The sequence below is a fragment of the Talaromyces proteolyticus genome (assembly GCF_021365285.1).
Source record: "Talaromyces proteolyticus strain PMI_201 chromosome Unknown BGW36scaffold_12, whole genome shotgun sequence".
Lineage (NCBI taxonomy): Eukaryota > Fungi > Ascomycota > Eurotiomycetes > Eurotiales > Trichocomaceae > Talaromyces > Talaromyces proteolyticus.
Genome location: NW_025764288.1, coordinates 719988 through 739125, shown reverse-complemented (window position 1 = coordinate 739125; position 19138 = coordinate 719988). Strand labels below are relative to the sequence as shown.

General features: G+C 45.2%; 7 protein-coding genes across 7 annotated transcripts; 4 read left to right on the top strand and 3 right to left on the bottom strand.

Moving 5' to 3' along the window:
• Positions 1 to 142: 142 nt before the first annotated feature.
• Positions 143 to 2402, bottom strand: BGW36DRAFT_431912 (Transketolase, thiamine diphosphate binding domain-containing protein; the record flags this gene model as incomplete). The annotated part of the gene is made up of 3 exons (XM_046221055.1): positions 143 to 844; positions 910 to 2060; positions 2111 to 2402. The coding sequence occupies 3 exons, from the start codon at positions 2400 to 2402 to the stop codon at positions 143 to 145; spliced, it is 2145 nt and encodes a 714-aa protein (XP_046067455.1).
• A 102-nt stretch (positions 2403 to 2504) lies between these two features.
• On the top strand, positions 2505 to 4092 carry BGW36DRAFT_327698 (short chain dehydrogenase). The gene is made up of 4 exons (XM_046212759.1): positions 2505 to 3138; positions 3209 to 3286; positions 3361 to 3684; positions 3759 to 4092. Exons 1-4 carry the CDS (start codon positions 2879 to 2881, stop codon positions 3964 to 3966), a joined length of 870 nt encoding a protein of 289 aa, XP_046067454.1. The 5' UTR covers positions 2505 to 2878; the 3' UTR covers positions 3967 to 4092.
• A 338-nt stretch (positions 4093 to 4430) lies between these two features.
• BGW36DRAFT_431910 (NADP(+) coupled glycerol dehydrogenase) lies at positions 4431 to 5615 on the top strand (the record flags this gene model as incomplete). Its single annotated transcript, XM_046221054.1, has 4 exons — positions 4431 to 4494; positions 4563 to 4859; positions 4934 to 5314; positions 5419 to 5615. 4 exons carry the CDS (start codon positions 4431 to 4433, stop codon positions 5613 to 5615), a joined length of 939 nt encoding a protein of 312 aa, XP_046067453.1.
• Positions 5616 to 6586: 971 nt separating this feature from the next.
• BGW36DRAFT_411053 (fungal-specific transcription factor domain-containing protein) lies at positions 6587 to 9657 on the top strand. The gene is made up of 8 exons (XM_046219162.1): positions 6587 to 6732; positions 6787 to 6869; positions 6971 to 7933; positions 8000 to 8208; positions 8268 to 8400; positions 8454 to 8672; positions 8733 to 8888; positions 8943 to 9657. The coding sequence occupies exons 1-8, from the start codon at positions 6652 to 6654 to the stop codon at positions 9526 to 9528; spliced, it is 2430 nt and encodes an 809-aa protein (XP_046067452.1). The 5' UTR covers positions 6587 to 6651; the 3' UTR covers positions 9529 to 9657.
• A 120-nt stretch (positions 9658 to 9777) lies between these two features.
• BGW36DRAFT_305365 (tartrate dehydrogenase/decarboxylase) lies at positions 9778 to 11033 on the bottom strand (the record flags this gene model as incomplete). Its single annotated transcript, XM_046212061.1, has 3 exons — positions 9778 to 10563; positions 10627 to 10679; positions 10784 to 11033. The coding sequence occupies 3 exons, from the start codon at positions 11031 to 11033 to the stop codon at positions 9778 to 9780; spliced, it is 1089 nt and encodes a 362-aa protein (XP_046067451.1).
• A 3014-nt stretch (positions 11034 to 14047) lies between these two features.
• BGW36DRAFT_438947 (putative transporter) lies at positions 14048 to 15758 on the top strand (the record flags this gene model as incomplete). Its single annotated transcript, XM_046221493.1, has 3 exons — positions 14048 to 14084; positions 14160 to 14548; positions 14637 to 15758. The coding sequence occupies 3 exons, from the start codon at positions 14048 to 14050 to the stop codon at positions 15756 to 15758; spliced, it is 1548 nt and encodes a 515-aa protein (XP_046067450.1).
• A 1455-nt stretch (positions 15759 to 17213) lies between these two features.
• Positions 17214 to 19088, bottom strand: BGW36DRAFT_431906 (uncharacterized protein; the record flags this gene model as incomplete). Its single annotated transcript, XM_046221053.1, has 2 exons — positions 17214 to 18591; positions 18661 to 19088. The coding sequence occupies 2 exons, from the start codon at positions 19086 to 19088 to the stop codon at positions 17214 to 17216; spliced, it is 1806 nt and encodes a 601-aa protein (XP_046067449.1).
• Between the last annotated feature and the right edge of the window lie 50 nt (positions 19089 to 19138).

Genomic DNA, 19138 nt, shown 5'->3' with positions numbered 1-19138 from the left:
AACGGCTAATGTGCGAAATGAAAGTGACTATCATATGGCAAATCTTGGTTTTATAGAAGTAACAGTAGTTGATTGAGTAAACAATTTATACATAACTGAAATCACCCCTCTAACTATTAATCTAGACCAAATGATGAAAAGATCACAACTGGCGCCATCCAGCCATACGCGCGTTGCTGCCTTTTAAGTCATCCATATACTTTCTCACACGCTTTTCAATACCGTTTGTATCCAACCCAAATCTATCGTAATTGCTGGCATTTGATGCGGAATATCCGTATCCAGTCATGCCAATGCTGGCCGTTGCGTATCGAGCCCACGTTGTGGCTACATATTCCTCTACACTGATAATCGGTGTCCCATCTAGAGGGAAAACAGTGTTTTTGTAGTTGCTGTCTTGTTGATCAAAGTGGTCGAAACTTGGGGCGCTGACTACACGTGTTTGGACTCCTGATTCTGAAAGCGACTTTGCAGCGGCAACGACATAGTGTAGATTAGTTCCACAGCTGACCAATGTAAGCTTTGCTTCATTTGCTTCGACAATCACATAGGCTCCTTTTTGTACTTTCTGACGGTCGGTTCCAGGAACGTATCCGACTGGATCACGTCCCAGTGATAGAATTGTGGGCTTGGTGACGTTACCAAGAGCGATTATCCAGGCACCAATGGTCTCTTCCGCATCGGCGGGTCGGATATAATTCAAATTTGGCATGGCTCGATATAGGGAATCAACTTCTACTGGCTGATGAGTAGGTCCATTCTGACCTTCAGCGAAAGAATCGTGAGTGGCGCAGTGAATAACAGGTAAATGACTTAGAGCACCCATTCTGACACCTGGAGCGGCCTATTTCCAGATTGTGTAGGTTAGAACTAATGCTTCACGCGATTCGGGTAAAGTAAAAGACTCACGTAGAGGTAAAACATGAGAAAAGTAGCCGTTAAAGGAAGGAAAGTCCCAGGGTTGTAAGCCGCCAGACCATTTGAGATGGCGGCCATGGCGTGTTCACGGATGCCGTAACGAATATAACGACCTCCAAAACTAACTGAAGGGTGGAAAACATCTGACTCCAGATATGGAAACTTGTTGGAATTGACCAGATCAGCACCTCCGCCACATAGTGCTGGGATTGCCTTCCACATCTTCTCTATTAGTACACCATTCACTTCTCGTGTGGCTTTTCCATTAAATTTAGCGATATCAAAATGATTGAGAATTTCAAGCCACTCAGTACCATAGCTTCCACCCCGTCTATTCTTCAGCTCTTCTCCTAGAGAAGGGTATACTGTAGTATAAGAGCTCACAAGAGAGTCCCATTCTCTCTGTATGTCTTCGCCATGTTTTTTGCGCTCTCGGAAGTAGATTAGCTGAGCGGGAGGAATGATGTGCGTGATAACTGGGTTTTGTCCTGCCAAGCACTTAGACGCTTCTATACTGGCCTTATCAAATGCGCCATGGTGTGCCTTGTAAGTACCGGCAACTTGTGTTCCCAGCCCGATGACTGTTCGGATGTTGATGAAAGTAGGTTTGCCTTTCAAAGATCGGGCGGATTCGAGGGCTGAAACAATCGACTGGACATCATAAGAGCCATCGGCGATATCTAATACATGCCACCCAGATGCTTTCATTTTGGTATTGACATCCTCAGTGTTGATCCAGTCAAGAGGCCCGTCACAAGTTACTTGGTTGTTATCATAGATGAGTACCAAGTTGTCTAGCCCTAGGCTCCCGGCCAGCGATATTGATTCGAGCGCCACGCCTTCCATCAGACAACCGTCTCCAGTCATGCAGTAGACTCGTGACTTGACAATATCGTAGCTAGGTCGATTGAATCGAGCGGCCAAATTTTTCGACGCAATAGCTAGCCCTACCGCATTAGCAATCCCTTGTCCAAGAGGACCAGTGGTTACTTCAACACCAGCATCTTCAATCTCAGGATGAGCGTGGCAGATGGTTTTGTAGCCATTGAGTTTGGCACTTCCATATCCCTTAATCTGTTCCATTGTCCAGTTATCGAAACCGGTAAGGTGATTCAACGCATACAGAAACATCGCTGTATGGCCTATCAAACTGTTAATAACTCGAAGAAGCATGGATGGATGTAAAAGATACCATTTGAGAGGACGAATCTATCTCGATCAAACCAATCTGGGTTGGATGGGTTATAGCGCATCACATATTTCCAGAGAGCTACGCCTATAGCAGCCATGCCGATGGCTGACCCTCCATGTCCCCCGCCATTCTGGTTGCAAATATCAAAGATGAAGTTGCGCAATGCGAGTATGGCAGCGCTATCTTCTGTCGACCTGTCCGGCGAGGTCTCTTCGGTCTGCGAAGCACCAGATGAGAAGCCTGGTAAGGTCGATGAATCCCCATTTAGGCCATCCTGAGGGAGATGAGGCATCTTGGGCCTTGACAAGGGTTGTCCGGGAGAATAAAGGACTGTTCGAAGGCCCTCAGGAAAATAACCAAGGAACTACTTGAAGCGATTAAATCTCTGATGGCTATGATTTCCACATTGTTCCTTATATTCTTGGATAATTTACACTAGTGGGGTATTAACTGGAGAGGGCCACTCTTGGGGAACATTTAGGACCGCCTAGTCAAATTCCGATATGCTTATAGAAGCTTTACTTACGAGGCTATTCGCTTCGGACACGAAATCCGTCTGTCTCTTCTCTAACTCATGCGCTCCCGGGCCTCTGTATCGGGCGGGGTATATCCTCTTTTTGTTTTCTGGGTTTACATAAAATATATGAATTTCTTTTCACACAATGTGACATAAACATTTAATTTTCACTCTCATTCCGTCACCCTTTTTCCCCCTTTCTTTTCTCTGTTGCCATTCTCTAGGCGCTGTCAAACCCCATCATCGCAAAAATGGCCGCCAACCCTGCTCAGACAGAAGTGAAAAAGAGACCGGACGTAGATGGATTTCTTCACCAGAGTGTGCAAGACCTGCTGTCACTCAAGGGCCGTACTGTGGTGATCACTGGAGGGGCGCGGGGTTTGGGGTTGGCCTTTGGCTTTGCAGTTGCCGAGAGCGGTGGCAATATCGCCATCATCGATTTCCTTGAGACGCCGCACGAACACTACTATAAGCTCGAGAAAGATTTTGGGGTGAAAGTAAAACTATACAAGTTGGCCTATCCTCTCTCGTCTATAGATATTTAAAGCTCTCCATAAGTGCCTAAAGCTGACTCTCAACAGGAGCGACGTAACGAATTACAAAGTCTTGAAGGCTACATTCGATCAGATCATTCTGGATTTTGGTCGTATTGATGGGTTGTAAGTTACATTTGATTCGAATATGAAAAGAGGAAAAGTTAGGCTGCTTCAATTTCTCACCTATGCCTGTCTAGGGTTACCGCGGCTGGCATCTGCCCAGATGAACCTTTCCTTGAGCGCGATCCTGAGTCTGTTGCGCGGTGCTTCCATGTGAATACTCTTGGCACGTACTACTCAGCACAGCTGGCTGCAATTCAGATGGATAAGCAAGAGCCAAATGAAAGAACCGGTGGCAAGGGTTCGATTGTTCTAATTGCGTCAGTTGCCGCATATGTTGCTAGTAAGGGCCAGACGACGAGCGACTACTGCTCCAGTAAAGGTGCTGTGGTAGCTCTGGCAAAAGCACTGGGCGTTGAATTAGCAAGCAAGAAGATCCGTGTCAACAGCATCTCTCCCGGGTAAGTGAAGCGTGAAAAATCCTTGACCAGTCTACAATTATCTAGTGTCAAGAATTGACATAGATCTTATTTAGATACATGGTCACCGATATGACCCTTGATCTGTGCGATCGGATGCCGTGGCTTGCAGACATTATGAATAATGAACCGCCAATGCGCCGTATGGGTGATCGTACCGATCTCAAAGTCCCAGTTGTCTATCTTCTGTCAGATGCCAGTGCATATCATACATCTGATGACCTACTTATCACTGGCGGTATCCACGCTGGCCGACTGATGTAAACTGAGAGCGTGTCTGCCTCTCATTGAAACTTATAATATTCGCAAGAATAAACGAAAGAAACCAATACGTCTTGAGTTAGTTTAAAAATCGATTTATGTATTACAGATAGTATACCAATACCTTGCTTTTCAAAAACATAAACTGATAAGGGCTACGTAATTAAAAAAGTGAAAAGAAACATAAACATTACCATAGACGGCCAAATCGATTCATACACCATCATTTAAAGGAAATTCATCATTCAGATATCCCACAAATGTGATTCAAATTCCAGAGCAACGGAAATAATTTCCCAACCAAGTCATTTTCCGAAGGTTCCAAGCAGGAACATCCTTTACATATGGCTGCTCTCTCCGCAGGTTAGTTGCCGATCTGATATTTCAAATACTGATTACTTCCAGAACGCTATTTTCTATCCCTATCACTTTGGATAATAAACTTTAGTGAGCGAAAATTTTTTTCCATGTCTGAATTACCAGAAACCATAGCTCTCAACACTGGGGCACAGATTCCTCCTCTCGGATTGGGTTTGTTTGAGTGCTTGATTTGTCATTTTCCTGCTCTATGAAAGGTGCTAATGACATGCTATGACTAGGTACGTGGCAATCTAAGCCAGGTGAAGTGCGTGCGGCTGTTCGTTGTGCACTCGAAAACGGATACCGTCACATCGATGCTGCATACTGCTATGGAAATGAGGAGGAAGTTGGCCTAGGAATTCGAGACACGCTCAAAACCGGGAAACTAAACCGAGAAGATGTCTTTGTTACGACAAAACTCTGGTGCACCGATCACACAACAGTCGAAGAGGGCCTGAACAAGAGCTTGAATCTTCTTGGGCTCGAATATGTCGACCTATATCTGATACATTGGCCAGTGGCCATGAATCCGAACGGTAAAGTTTTTGATTTCACATATGTCTTCGATTTTCCTCGTATAACTAGGTAATGAACTAATCATTTGGACAAGGTAACCACGTAAATTTCCCGACTCGCTCTGATGGATCCCGCGATTTGTTACTTGAGAGATCACATGTTTCAACCTACAGAGATATGGAAAAGCTCCTTAATACCGGAAAGGTCAAAGCTATCGGTGTCGCAAACTACAGCGTCCGGTATCTGAAGGAGCTTCTGTCTCAAACATCAATTATACCGGCGGTGAATCAAATCGAGAACCATGTTCTGTTACCACAACAGGAAATTGTCGATCTGTGCGAAGAACGTGGTATTCATGTAACAGCATACAGTCCGTTGGGAAGCAGTGGAAGCCCTCTTCTCAAATTGCCTGTAATTCAAGGCATAGCGGAACGCAAGGGGGTCTCTCCTTCAACAATTTTGCTCTCATGGCATGGTAAGATCGAGTCTTTTATTCCTTGCTCCTTCCTCTTATAGAGCAGGAAATTATACTATACTATCATCTGGACAGATCGAAACTAACAAATTCCCCACATGCAGTCAATTCCGGACGATCTGTCCTGGCAAAGTCGGTTACCCCAAGTCGCATCGCAGAGAATCAAAATTTGGTGGCACTAAACGAAACCGACCTCAAGGAAATTGGTATATTTATCAAATCTCTTGCCACCGATAAGGGATTCACTCGATATGTGTATCCTGCATTTGGTGTTGATTTTGGATTTCCCGATAAGGCTTGAATAATGACTACATTATACCTCCGTATATCTGTCTATGTGGGTATTATTTTTTATACGGGGGATCTATTTAGGGATACATAGTTTTTTCTCAGCTCAAAGCCACATGTAAGATTATGTCGAATTTTAGCAGACTTTGTCCTTCAATTGAGATCGATATATTCTCCCGATTAAATCATTGCTTCCAAATAATATATAGAAGTAGTATGGTTTTCCTTCATACTTTACCAATTTACCCAAGATTTAATATTGTGTTTAGTAGAGAGCCTGCGCTATTCATGCTAACCTCGATTGGTACGATACGTGTTATCGCTGCTTACGAGTTATTTGGTATTCGGAAAAGGATCCATGATTATCGGGATTCATTCCCCGAACGCTTATTTTTATTAGAAACGACACATCTAGGTAATCTAACAAATTGACATTTTTAAGATCTAGATATGTAAGACAGTTAATGCCACAGGCTTCAGACAGACATGTCATGTGACTTGGTTATTCATTTGTTCTATATAACGTGGGTTTGGGGATTATCGCGATTAATGTGTCTCTTTGGCCTTGTTGGTTAGGGTTGTTGCTCCCCAAGGCCTAGCTTACAGAATAATTCAACATTTGTGTTAATTTTTATTAAATTTATTCAAAATGTCATATTCTTTTATTTATAATATTTTATTATATATTTATTGTTTTTAAGCTATACTCTTCTATAAAGTTATTGAATTATGAGGGTCTCAAAAATGCCATTTTTATATGCGTTGAAGGTCGCTTGCTTAGATGCCGTTCGCTTGTGAGATATGCCAAGCACTTATCGTAGACAAAGAATAGTGTTTAATGGCTAAATTATAATGAGAAAGAGGATTATAATACAAATTATAATCAAACTAATAATCACATGATGATTTAGCCTACCCCGCATGCAAGAGACTTTTTGTTCCACCTCCGTAAACTAATAGATAATATACCCCACACGCTCCGTCGCAAGTTTCACGCAGGAATACTCGGCTTATGTTGCGCTCAGCAGCGATGGGACACATCGCACACTATGTCATCGATCAAACAGCCATCAAAACAACGCAAGCACGTCACGACTGCCTGTATACCATGCCGGGAGAGTAAGGTCAAGGTCGGTTTACACACCAGACAGTAATTCTTTCCACTTGCTAACACGTCGTAATAGTGCAATGGAGCGACACCGTCATGTTCGTACTGCCTGAACAAAGGAAGAGTTTGCCATTACCAGGTCGGCGGAGATAAACGGAAGTATGTCCTGAGCCCCAGAAACCCAGAAGGCTTCGAGATCATTTAATTCTTCTATTCGGATGAAAAAAGGCTTTGTTCATCGCACTAAGAAAATCACGTAGACTCTCTCTTCGGTTCGCTGTCGAGCTTCTCACCGATCGAGTCGGTCAATTATCACAATATATTCTCGATAATGGTCTTCCAATCCCCTCCGCGCCGCAAGAGAATGACTTGGCACTAAGAAATGCCCTGGAATCTATCGGCCTGGGCCATTTGAAATTGACGCCAGAACAACTTGACCTACCCATTTCACAGCAGCTCCAACATTTCAATGCAGAAACGATAGTAGCTACAAATGACTACGTGAATTCCGGATTAGGATCGGTGGACCTGCAGTCATTTCATCTCCCCGATATAGATAGAGATGGCCAACTCCAAACCTCGGTCAGTCCATCTCTTCCTGGAGGCTCCGACGAATTTTATCTTCCACAATTTGGCGACGATTCTGTGGGAGCAAATGGCCAATTTCCACTGGAATCCAGTGAGGTACTCCAAAACGACCTCTTTCTCGATAAACTCTGGAACTTTGTTAGTGATGATAGCATGTCTGTGATTCAGTCGAAGTCCTCTAATACGACAATACCACCGATGTTTATGGATCAACTACCACGCTCTGAGGTGCGACAAGAACAGGGCGAAATAAATGAGACTAATGGGGAAGTTGAAGAAATTGAAGAGCTTGTAAACCAGCTATCAGAGAGAATGGGCAGTTTGCAGGTTGGGTCTGACGGCCGAGTTCGGTTTTACGGCCCTACTTCTCATTTTAACTTATTGAAAATGCCGGCACCCGATAACCTAACAGTTCATCGGACGGTTCGAAAAGATGGATTAAACGTCCTTGGCCGCCTGGGAATCGATAAGGAGGTACCGCAGGAGTTGGAAGATCATCTAATCAATCTCTTTTTCACATGGCATAACCCTTCGTTTTACGTTGTCGATAGGGATATGTACATCCGGGCGAGAAAGAAATGGCGTATTGACATGGAGGATTCGCCATACTATTCCGAAGCACTGACTAATGCCATGTAAGTGCTAACAAATGAGAAGTAATCTTCGAGAACTCATGGACAGTGGTAATTGTAATTGAAAAGGTGCTGCTTGGGAGCCGCCTTCGTGCCTCGCTACCATCCCGATTTTGTCACATACCCAAAATCCGTTTCCGATTTCTTCGCCGACAGAGCCAAGGCGTTGCTTGATATTGAACTTGACCTACCTTGTGTGGCGACGATTCAAGCAATGGTGGTTCTCAGCGGGCATGATATTGGCTGTAAACGAGATGCCCGAGGATGGCTTTATAGCGGTAAGGGCAGGCCCAAGAATATTCGAATATGCCTTGGACATGCTAATCTAAAGCTGTAGGAATGGCTTTGCGACTTGCCTTTGACCTAGGGCTGCATATCGATATGTCACCACATGTTGCTGAAGAATCTATTAGTGCAGCCGAGGCCGAGCTTCGAAGGATAGTTTTTTGGGGAACATATACGACAGATCAGTGAGCTGCCCTTTCAAACTTGAATCCTGATGAATCATAGCTGAATCTTGAAGCCTTTGGGGCTTTTTCCTCGGCCGACCTTTCAGAATCAACATGGAAGATGTGACGGTCGAGAAACCTGGCCACCATCTCATCAGCGATAGCGTCAGCAAATGGAGCCCTTACGGACTAATAGAGCCTGGAATAAACGATTCGACTACTGATGTTTTACAACTATTGAGCGAATACCGAGTGAAATTGTGTGAGATAATGGCTCCTTTAGGCCATGCACTGTACGTAATGTCTATTTTCTTCACTTCTCGAAACCTTTTTAATCTAACCTTGTTTTCCAGATACGGATGGTCACAAATCCCAAGACGTACTCTTCAATCACTAAGCGAAAGATCTACATCTAGACTTTTGCAATGGAAGGAGGATCTCCCTTTAAACCTTCAGGTCAACTTTGATGATACAAGTACAATGTTTCTTCCCCATGTTCTGTTACTCCAGTGAGCCTTCCCCCAAGAAGCAAATGAACTTGAAATTAACATGATAAAATATAGTATGCAGTATTACCAAGCTATCATTCATATTCATCGACCGTGGATGTCAAAGCACCTTGTGCAACCAGCGCAGCCGGCTCCTCCGCAGCGTAAAGGCTACATTCACGCTCGACGAATGTGCATCGACTCCGGGATAGCCATTGCGAAGCTTCTCAAGATCTATGAGAAACAATACAGTTTCCGAAGAATGGACATTCAGGCAGTCTCCATAACCTGTTCCGCGGCCTTAATGCTAATATTCGCCACTGTATCCGAAACCATCAGTAATAATCGAGTCCAGGAAGAAGATCACAACTATAATACTTTTCTCGGTGTGTGCTTCCGGGCTTTGGAGGAATTCAGCTCATCATGGGAAAGTTCAAAGCGAGCTCAAACATTTCTGATTAATTTACAACGTCTATGGGAAGCGAGAGCTAATGCGTATAATTCGTCGAAACGTGATTTAGCTCAGTCGCGTAGTAGACCCCAATCACAAGCCCCAGGGCCAAAACGATCTCGCATGACTGGGGACTCTAACATGGAGAATCAGACATCGCAGTCTGGAATACATCGAGCTTCTCAAGGCTACCCCATGCTGCACTGCTAAGTAAATGAACTCAATGAATGAAGAAGGGCCTGAAACGATAGGGACACACGCCACTGGACCATGTCCTTTTCGGTTGGAGTTGTATTTACTGTTCTCCCATGGCCAATTAATAGATGTATTATAATGAACACCTAATTCTGATGAATGGAATTAGCCAAAACTTTTCGTTCCTGTATAGTCTATGACATTTAACATATATTGATTCTTTACCGGGCTTCACCTGGTATACCTTCAGACTTATCAGGTCTATTAATTGGTGAGTTCCTTCTCCAGCGCTCTTATCACTGCCTCCGTAACCTCAAAGGTATTTGATGTGCCCTGGATGTCTTTTGTCCTTACTCCAGCAGCGCATACACATTCTATAGCCTTCATTAAAGAAGATCTCGCCTTGGTTTCACCCATCCACGCAAGCATTTCCGCAGCACACCAAAACGTTCCGACTGGATTGGCCACTCCAAGTCCCGCAATATCCGGCGCACTGCCGTGAATTGGCTCAAACATGCTCGGAAACTGTCTCGTCGGATTTAAATTACTCGAAGGCGCGACTCCAATACTACCTGCGAGAGCGGCAGCCAAATCAGAGAGAATATCGCCATGCAAATTCGTGGCCACGATTGTATCTAGACTTCGTGGTTTCAATACCATTCTAACCGTCATCGCATCAACTAGCATTTTGTCCGTTTTGACCTCAGGGTAATGTGGAGCCAACTCATGAAAGACCTTATCCCATAATACCATCCCGTGACGCTGTGCGTTGCTCTTGGTGACCATAGTCAAGTGTTTCCGCGGGCGTGATAAAGCTATTTCGAAAGCGAAACGCATCGTGCGCTCAATACCTTGTCTGGTAAATACCGCAACGTCGTTTGCTATAGCGTACTCTGTACCTTCGTGCGTTATGCCTCCCTGACCGGCATACTCCCCTTCACTATTCTCACGAATCATAACCCAATCGAGATCTTCGATGCTGCAATCTTTCAGAGGTGATGAAAGACCAGGAAGGATGCGAATCGGACGGACATTAACATACTGGCCTAGCTAGAGAGAATCTTAGCTTTTTGTATTTGATGGGTTGAATAGAAAGGTCTGGTTGATTAATACCATCTTACGAATGGGAAGGATCAGGCCCCATAAGGAGATGTGGTCGGCAACATCTAGAGTACAGAAGACGTTTCTTAGTTAAATTGCCGTTTAGAATGAGGGGGCTCTTCCTTGTATCCGAACAGCGAGAGACGCCAATGGTCCTAGGAGATCGTACCTACAGAGCCAACAGCACCAAATAAGATGGCATCGTGATTTTTCAAGGACTCAAGACCGCCAGTAGGTATGTATTCTCCTGTGTTTTGATACCTTTCAGAGCTCCAATCATAATTATGGAATTCTATATTAAAGGTGCCAAGGAGCTCTTCAAGTCTCTTTAGCACTCGAATCGTTTGCTTGATTATCTCTACTCCAATACCATCGCCTGGTATAGAAGCAATGCGGTAAGTCTTCTGAACGGAGTTCATTTTGCCTGCCGTTAGTGGTGTAGCAACAAATGAGACAAGAGACAACGAAGTCAAAGAGATATATTCTTTATGAAGACATGTTACAATGAAGGATTCGACTACAAGGTTTAAAAGGGACAGATAATCACCGCGCATCAAATGATACCTATTATTGGTCGGTAAGACGAGCCGATTTTACGACTCGGCTGGCACCCTGGAAATGTGATCCGATCGGGACTGCGAATGAGCATATTTCAGAATGCATTTAGATCTGATATATAGAAGACAGCAGATATGGCTATTAACAGGATGTCTTGCTCTGAGGACATAATAATTAATGCAACTGTAATTCTGTCTGCAATGTGAGTAGGATATCATATTAAATCCAATATTTGCGAAATTTTTACAATACCTCCTTCTCGAAACAACTTTATGAATAGTTACTTAATCAAAATAAATTGATACTGAATAGCTGCATAAGCAGTTTGAGTTAAAGCCATATCGCTGCCAGCTATCACATCTACCTACCAAGATTACCATAGTAGCCACACGAATATCTGGACCATGACATCACCGAGATATCTGTATTGGTCCTGTCGACAAGACCGATCCAATTGAATGAACGTGGAGATATTCGGGTTAGGTAGAATAGTATCATCGCTAAAGTGGTGTAATATTGGGCTTCATCAGCGTTGTATCTACATGCGAGTGGTTACGGGATTCAGATCCCGAAGGAACATCCGGCACGCGTGAGATAATCCCAATAGAAGCGTCTTCGCAGAAATGAAACTATATGGGTATGCTGTAAGCTCTGTAAATAGTACGGTAACTAGGATCAGTGAATGATGTCCAAACGAAGTAAGTTTACATGGATTAAGCACATTGTAACCATATGGCAGACCCTAAAGTGTGATTTCCTGGGACGTGAGGCTTCCAGGTTCCGAGGCTTTACAAAGCGCGCACTAAGAGTGTCCTCAGGCATCAAGACTAGGCCATGTAGGCTCAACCAAAAACCAAAAATCGAATTAAACCAACCAGATGAGGGAGATGGAGGACAAGATAGAAGCATTTGATAGTGTGTTAAAATTCTTAGTGCTGGGAACAGGCATTGCTAACTTCTGCAGGAAATTTTCGTAGGAATGTAGAATGTGCGATAATTCTGTCAATCCGAAAAGGCTGCTTCTGTAGGTGATTTTGAAGGGATCGCAGGTGACAGTTTCAGATTACCGCGTGTGGTTCGCCACTCTTACATCTCGCAATCACTGTATGCCACCCTCACCTATTGTTGTAGGCATAAAGCTAGCTAGCTACCTACATGTACCACAGCGGCGCCATATATATAAATACTAATTGACTCCTTGATAAGACATATAACTCAAGCGTGAGGCTCGCTCAAGCAAGGTTTATCAGTTGAAAATTCGTCTCTAAACGACTGATCTTGCTCGTTCATTCCTCCTCTATTCAATTTTGCTTCTAAATCACCTCCATATTCTATAGACAATGAAAAGATGGTAATAAATGCGCTTTTTGTAAGCTCACATCTTCTACATACGTCGGGCTGACCAGCGAGGCTTAGAGCAATCTCAATGCGTGTTCAGCTAGCAACCGCTTTGATCAATTGAAATATATAGGATACCTCTCGACATTTGATAGGAGTGGAAATCAAATTCGGACGACCACGATGTCAAGCCCAGGCTCAAGCCAGCCTTAGTCTGGGCTTGTGGTAGGCTATCAAGGAGGCAATCTCTCTATTGAGATTGTGATGGCAGTCTTCGCCGCCCTCGCACTATACAATGCACTCGAGCACACCATCCTCGTTTTTGTGACTTTCAACCACTATGAGGGGCTTTATTTTTGGGTATTGCTACTCTCTAATGTTGTCGGAGTCATACCCACAGCTATCGGTACTGGATGCTGGTAGTAGTGTAGTAGATTGTTAAAATCCTAGATCTAACGAATGGGTTCTTCAACAGACTGAGGACTACTGAATGATTGAAGGGGATATATTTCTCTGTATTCAAAAGTGTGGTGAACTGTGCACAGTTTAAAAGTGTTTTGGGGAACGTGTAGCTTTTTTTGACGAAAACCTGCCTTGTCTGCGGTAGAATCGCTCACAAGGATACTGTGCTGTTTGCTGGTGCTCTTCATAATTATTTATACACAAGAACAGCTTACCATCGAGTGGCCGAATGAGGCGCATAACTTAGGGAACGAAGTAGTTTGGTATAATCAGACTTGAAGGGGAATTCTATGTGAGATATGAACCGTGCAAAAGTAGCCATTTTTCGCCGTTTTATGGCGACCGTTGATATTTTAATAGCAGTAACCAAATCAATCGAAGGAAAACCGATTTGAAGACGAAGTATGGGAGTAGAATTAAGCCATTAGCACTCAACAGAGGTAACTGATTGATATTGTTCTGCTGTACAAATACCATCTGAACTTGCCTTGGCCAACCTGAAATTCGCTGTTTTCGAAGTTGTAGATATTATGTAGTTGAATTTCGCGAATATATGACTCTAAAAAAATCAAACTATTCTGTTAAGAAGCCGATATTTTCTGCTTCGAATTAGTTCCAGTCAATTTCTTCGTGTTAAATAAGATGGAATTCTTCTGTTCTGTGTCGAATACACCGGTAGAATAAAGTTTTAAAGGGTGGATCTCGTTCCACGTAACAATTCCGGTGGCGTTCCCCCACGGGGAATAGGTGAATAGGTCAAATGCAAGGTGTTTGTCGGAGGGTATCTCCCGTAAAATGACCGGGGAAATTGTTCTTATTGGTCAGCCAGCCCTCCTATCCCCAGCCTTTCGGAATCGAAGTTCCATTATGACTCCAGAGTTTTGAAGTTGAAGCTGATTTCATCCAATCGATATGGCGGGCACCTTGACCATGTCTTAATACAAGTACTAACCAGTCTCCGCTACAAGCCTTTATCTTCCGAGAGATCAAGAAATCACTATTCAATTCCTTAACATGTGTATGCTTTTTATCAGCAACTAAAAAGTGTTGAATTAGTTATAGCAACTCATTTGGCATGTCTGCAGACCTGAAGATTGATATGGGCCCCGAAGGTTCATTTGAGCATGTGGACGGCTCCCTCACCAACATCAAGGTCCTACCTGGGCCGAATAACTTCGCCGATGAAGTATCGTATGGCCCCAGCGGAATACGTGGGCTACTTGGCTCCTCTTATGTATTTGGTGCTGCCTTTTTGGCTTCGCTAGGCGGCTTCTCTTTCGGCTATGACCAGGGTGTCATATCGATTATCAACGTCATGGACAAATTCCACGAAGCTTTCCCCCGTACCCAAACTGCTTTCGGTACTAGCTTTATGACAGCCATGCTGCTGCTTGGTGCTTTCGTGGGCTGCCTGTTCATGCCGTACCTGGCTGACAAGATCTCGCGAAAGTGGGCCTTGACAATTGTGGTGGTTATATTCGATATAGGCGCCATTATCCAGACCTCGGCCCAGAGTTATGCTGCCCTGGTTGTGGGAAGAGCGGTCGGAGGGGTTGGAGTCGGCACTCTTGCAATGGTATGCTAGCACTTGCTCTGTCCATTTGAAAACATGATGACAGAGTTAATGCAATGTAACACAGGGAGCACCACTATACATCTCTGAGATCTCCCCACCGAATTTACGAGGTACTCTCCTTGTACTTGAATCCATCTCCATTGTGTCTGGAGTAGTCATTGCCTTCTGGATCACTTACGGCACACAATTTATGGACGGTGAAGCCTCGTTCAGGCTACCCTTAGGGTTGCAAATGGTCTGCGCCACAATTCTCGGAGTCAGCATCCACTTCTTCCCATACTCGCCTCGTTGGCTCACTCTAGTCGGCCGCAATAAGGAATGCCTAGAGAGTCTGTCGAAGTTGCGGGGTTTACCAGCCACTGATAGCCGCGTACAAATGGAGTTCAAGGGCATCGCCGCAGAGGTAGAATTCAGCAAGTCCACCTTGGCAAAAAGGCACCCGGGAGCGAGCAGAATCCAGCTTGAGGTGTTCTCTTGGCTTGATCTTTTCGACCGCAAGATGCTACGGAGGACTGCGGTGGGATGCGGAGTCTGCTTTTTCCAGCAGTTTTCTGGAATCAACGCTTTCATATATTACGCGCCCACCCTCTTTCGATCTATCGGACAGTCGGACAATATGTCTCTCATTCTGTCAGGAGTCTTCAATATCTTGCAACTGGTCGCCGTTGCCATCTGCTTTATTGTCATTGACAAGCTGGGCCGAAAGCCTCTGGCCATCATCGGCGGTTTTGGGGCCTGTATATGTTACATCGTCATTGCTGCTCTCGACGGTGTTTACTCAAAAGATTGGTCGGCAAACACGTCTGCTGGCTGGGCCTGCGTAGCTATGGCCTTCTGCTTCATCCTTGTATATGGCGTTTCCTACTCACCTCTGGGCTGGGCCTTGCCTTCGGAGGTATTCCCCAACTCTATGCGCGCGAAGGGCGTCGCTCTGGCCACATGTGTCAACTGGATATCTAACTTCACCGTTGGTATTGCTACCCCTCCCATGATTCAGAGCATTGGCTTCGGAACCTACATCTTTTTCGCTGCTTTCTGTGGGCTTGCCGGTGTCTGGGCTGTGCTTCTAGTCCCCGAGACGAAGGGTAAGACTTTGGAAGAGATAGACATACTATTCGGGGACGCCACCGGAGAGGAAGAGAGGGAAATGAGAATCGCAACTGCTACGGCAGAGCAGATCCTTGCCACTCTTATCAGCCAGGAGGTATAAGGCCACCAGCCCAAAACAGACACTCTCTCCACTTAGACTGCCATTGTTACCGTTCTATTCGACACAAACTTGACACCTTACCATATCACAGTCCTTACTAAATCACAGAAATTTTGAGGGTTGTATGTTAAGATACCAGGGATAGATATAAACATATAAACAGAGGCTCTGTTTTGTTTTGTTTCAGTGTTTCAGTACGTTGTAGGTAGAGAAGGTAGATTTGATCTTATACAATTATTTATCAATATTCTAAGGGTCGTATGAGCTATACAAATACTTAGGAGAGTAAATAATTCATACGAAAATGTATTCAAACGACCTCGTTAATCAGATAAATCCCTCAAGATATTAATTTCCACATTAATAAACCAAGTACTCACAAAAGCACCACTCAATGTGCCTGCTGCCTCTCTAGTATTATATTAATCGATTTCAAATCTCCATTTCTAGCCCACGCCAATAACATTGAATTATATACAAAAAGTTAACTAGTAGTATGATCAAGATATTCTGTGCCACTCATTCCTAGCAGTAGGACTTTGATGGAACACGTGTGAAGTCGCCCTATTTTGCTTGATTTGGCGTCTATCTTGAGATATGCGTGGGTATTAGTTGATCACGTTTCAAGGGTTGATCTATTTGCTCTCTCAAGGCCGATTAAATACCCTGAGTTCTCTCAATAACCAAATTAACTCCCAGAACCCCCTACTCTAATACACAAAACCATTCTCAAACAAGACGACCCAAATGAATATCCCTCACTACGGTGTCTGGATCGGCCAGCCTACACACTACACCTAACAACCCGACCAGCAAGACCCCAAATCGTCACAAATTTACCTCTCCTTCACCGACGGCTCTTCCTCATCCAGCAAGGGTTTCATCTTCTCAGGTCGTATGCGCAGGCACGCAATAATGATAAGAGCACGTAGCACGGACACCATCATAGCCATTACCATTCGAGCCGGCATAGCGATGAATCAACCACTCTCGCCGGACTATATTTCATCCGCACCAAGGGCCTTCTAGAAATCAACTCGGGCACTGTCCTACCGTGCGAAATTTCCGGGTCACAAAACGACATCCTCGACTAGACAGGCCTAATTCTGATAGATGTCATCAACCGAAAGGCAAAAATATACATTTTCGGGTCGTCATACGGCTCCGTATTCATGACATACACATGAATCAGGGCAGTTTTCCGCAGTACGAAAACGGGATTCATGAAGATGGGTCTTTGTTACTCCACTTTGAACAGAATGATAGGCATTGGAGGCTGTTTTTTCTGGCCTTTACGTCGTAGAATATTCCTACGATGATCTAGGAGAGGCTGAGCAGGGGACTAGGTCTTTGGCTCTATACTCCTTAATCTACACCTAAATTAAACCTTTCATATGCTTTGTATGTAGATAAGGTCGTAATTAAATATATATACACAATGTCTGATCTGGCTGGCTACAGCTTTGAAGGAACCTTTTGCCTCGACAATGCAAATGCATCCCAGTCCACCTTTTTATTCCCCCTTTGAAACTCCTTCAACCCGTAGGCAGACTCTACATTGTCCGAAAGCATCATCTGGCGGAACAGCGCTTTGATGCCCTCCTCCTGCTTCGGTCCAGCACCCTCCTGCCATGCCAGTTTAATAAGGTCCTTGACCATACCGGATGCCCTTGGTGCACTAGTCTTGAGTGAAGTCAAGTAACTATCTAGAGCAGCATTCGGATCAGAGACGACCTTCGCCACAGCGCCTAGACGAGCGAGCTCTTCTGGTAGTAGGGTACGTCCAGACAGCATCGCCTCGCGAGAGAACGGAATACCAAGCTCGCGAATGACGGCCTTTGAAATCGTCGCCGGACATAGGCCAAGCTTGACCTCGCTCAGCGTCATATTAGCATTCTTGCTGAAAATCCGAATGTCGCAGGCAAACGCCAGTCCGACGCCGCCGCCAAATGCCGGCCCTTGCACGCAGGCAATAGTTACCTGTGGGGCATTGCTTATCACGTTGAACAGTTTCGTAAGCCGATTAAACTGCGCGTCGACAGTAGCTTGTCCTGAGGCGACTGGCGAACTGCCCTTGCCGAGGTCCATCCCCGTACAGAAAAACTTTCCATTTGCTGTGATGGCCACGCGGGTGATGCTCGAATCACCGGCTATTTTCTCCATGAACGCAGTGAGCATTTCGATCATCGAGGTCGTGAGTGCGTTCCCGTTACGCGGTCTATCGAGAACGATCTTGATGTTTGTACCGCTCTTGAAGAACTTCAGTCCTTCTGGTGCCTCTTGCGGGATCCATTGCAATGCGCTTGCGGTTGTGTTCGCTTTGCTTTCTTTAGATCCCGATTTTAGTCTCGATTTTGCCAGCAGCGCGCTTCCGGCTCGGCTCTCATTTTGCTTCTTCAATTGCTCTGATATCCAGGCACCCGTTTCGGCCAAACGATCCAGATTGACGCCGGTGTTAATACCCGCCTGCTCAAACATGTACACGACATCTTCTGATGCAACATTTCCCTTGGCACCTGGGGCGTACGGACACCCTCCTAGCCCGCCGACACTGCTGTCGAAAACACGCAGACCGGACCGGTACGCCGCCCAGATGTTGGCTAAAGCCTGGCCGTATGTGTCATGGAAATGGCCAGCAAGAGTTCCGATCGGAACGCCTGCATCGACTAAAAATTTGATCAGCGCGGCCGTCTGTGATGCCACGCCGACGCCCAATGTGTCGCCGAGACTGATCTCGTAGCAGCCCATAGCCAGCAATTGCTGCACGCTATTGAGCACTGCCGACGGCGGCGTCGGGCCGTCATACGGACAGGAAAATATACATGACACATAACTATATCAAGCGTCAATCATCATCCTCCTGTCAGAGACTAGACTGCTTTGTAGGAGAAAACAGGCTTACCCTCGCACAGCTACATTCCGTTGACGAGCAATCTCGGCGACAGCTTTCGCCCTGTCCAGTCCTTGTTGCACTGAACAATTGATATTTGCCTTGCTAAACCCCTCACTGGCGCTAACGAACACGGCGATTTCCCTAATGTTATTTTCCAGCGCGATATCAAGGCCTTTGACATTGGGTATCAGGACCGGCGCACGCAGACGCTCATCTTGCACTATCCGCTTGACGTCCGTGTTCGCCAGCAGAGTTTTACAGTCTGCCAGCTGTGGGATAGTGCGGGGCGAGACGACGGATGTAATCTCAATGGTGTTCAGCCCGGTCTGTTGCAGGCGTCTGATAAGTTCGATTTTGGTCAGCGTGGGAATGCTCTGCTTGACGTTCTGCAGGCCGTCGCGGGGGCCGACCTCGACGATGCGCACTGAGTTCGCCATGCTGTCTACCGCTTGATAGAGATGTTCCATGCAGCGCTTGCTCAGCTCGA

What these genes read in the sequence shown, in the direction of transcription:
- BGW36DRAFT_411053 (XM_046219162.1), top strand. Translation starts at nt 6,652, where the DNA reads ATGTCATCGATCAAACAGCCATCAAAACAACGCAAGCACGTCACGACT. An exon ending in GAAGCACTGACTAATGCCAT is followed by an intron (nt 7,934 to 7,999) that starts GTAAGTGCTAAC and finishes GTAATTGAAAAG; the next exon opens with GTGCTGCTTGGGAGCCGCCT. An exon ending in CCGAGGATGGCTTTATAGCG is followed by an intron (nt 8,209 to 8,267) that starts GTAAGGGCAGGC and finishes CTAAAGCTGTAG; the next exon opens with GAATGGCTTTGCGACTTGCC.
- BGW36DRAFT_327698 (XM_046212759.1), top strand. Translation starts at nt 2,879, where the DNA reads ATGGCCGCCAACCCTGCTCAGACAGAAGTGAAAAAGAGACCGGACGTA. An exon ending in GTGAAAGTAAAACTATACAA is followed by an intron (nt 3,139 to 3,208) that starts GTTGGCCTATCC and finishes GACTCTCAACAG; the next exon opens with GAGCGACGTAACGAATTACA. An exon ending in TTTGGTCGTATTGATGGGTT is followed by an intron (nt 3,287 to 3,360) that starts GTAAGTTACATT and finishes ATGCCTGTCTAG; the next exon opens with GGTTACCGCGGCTGGCATCT.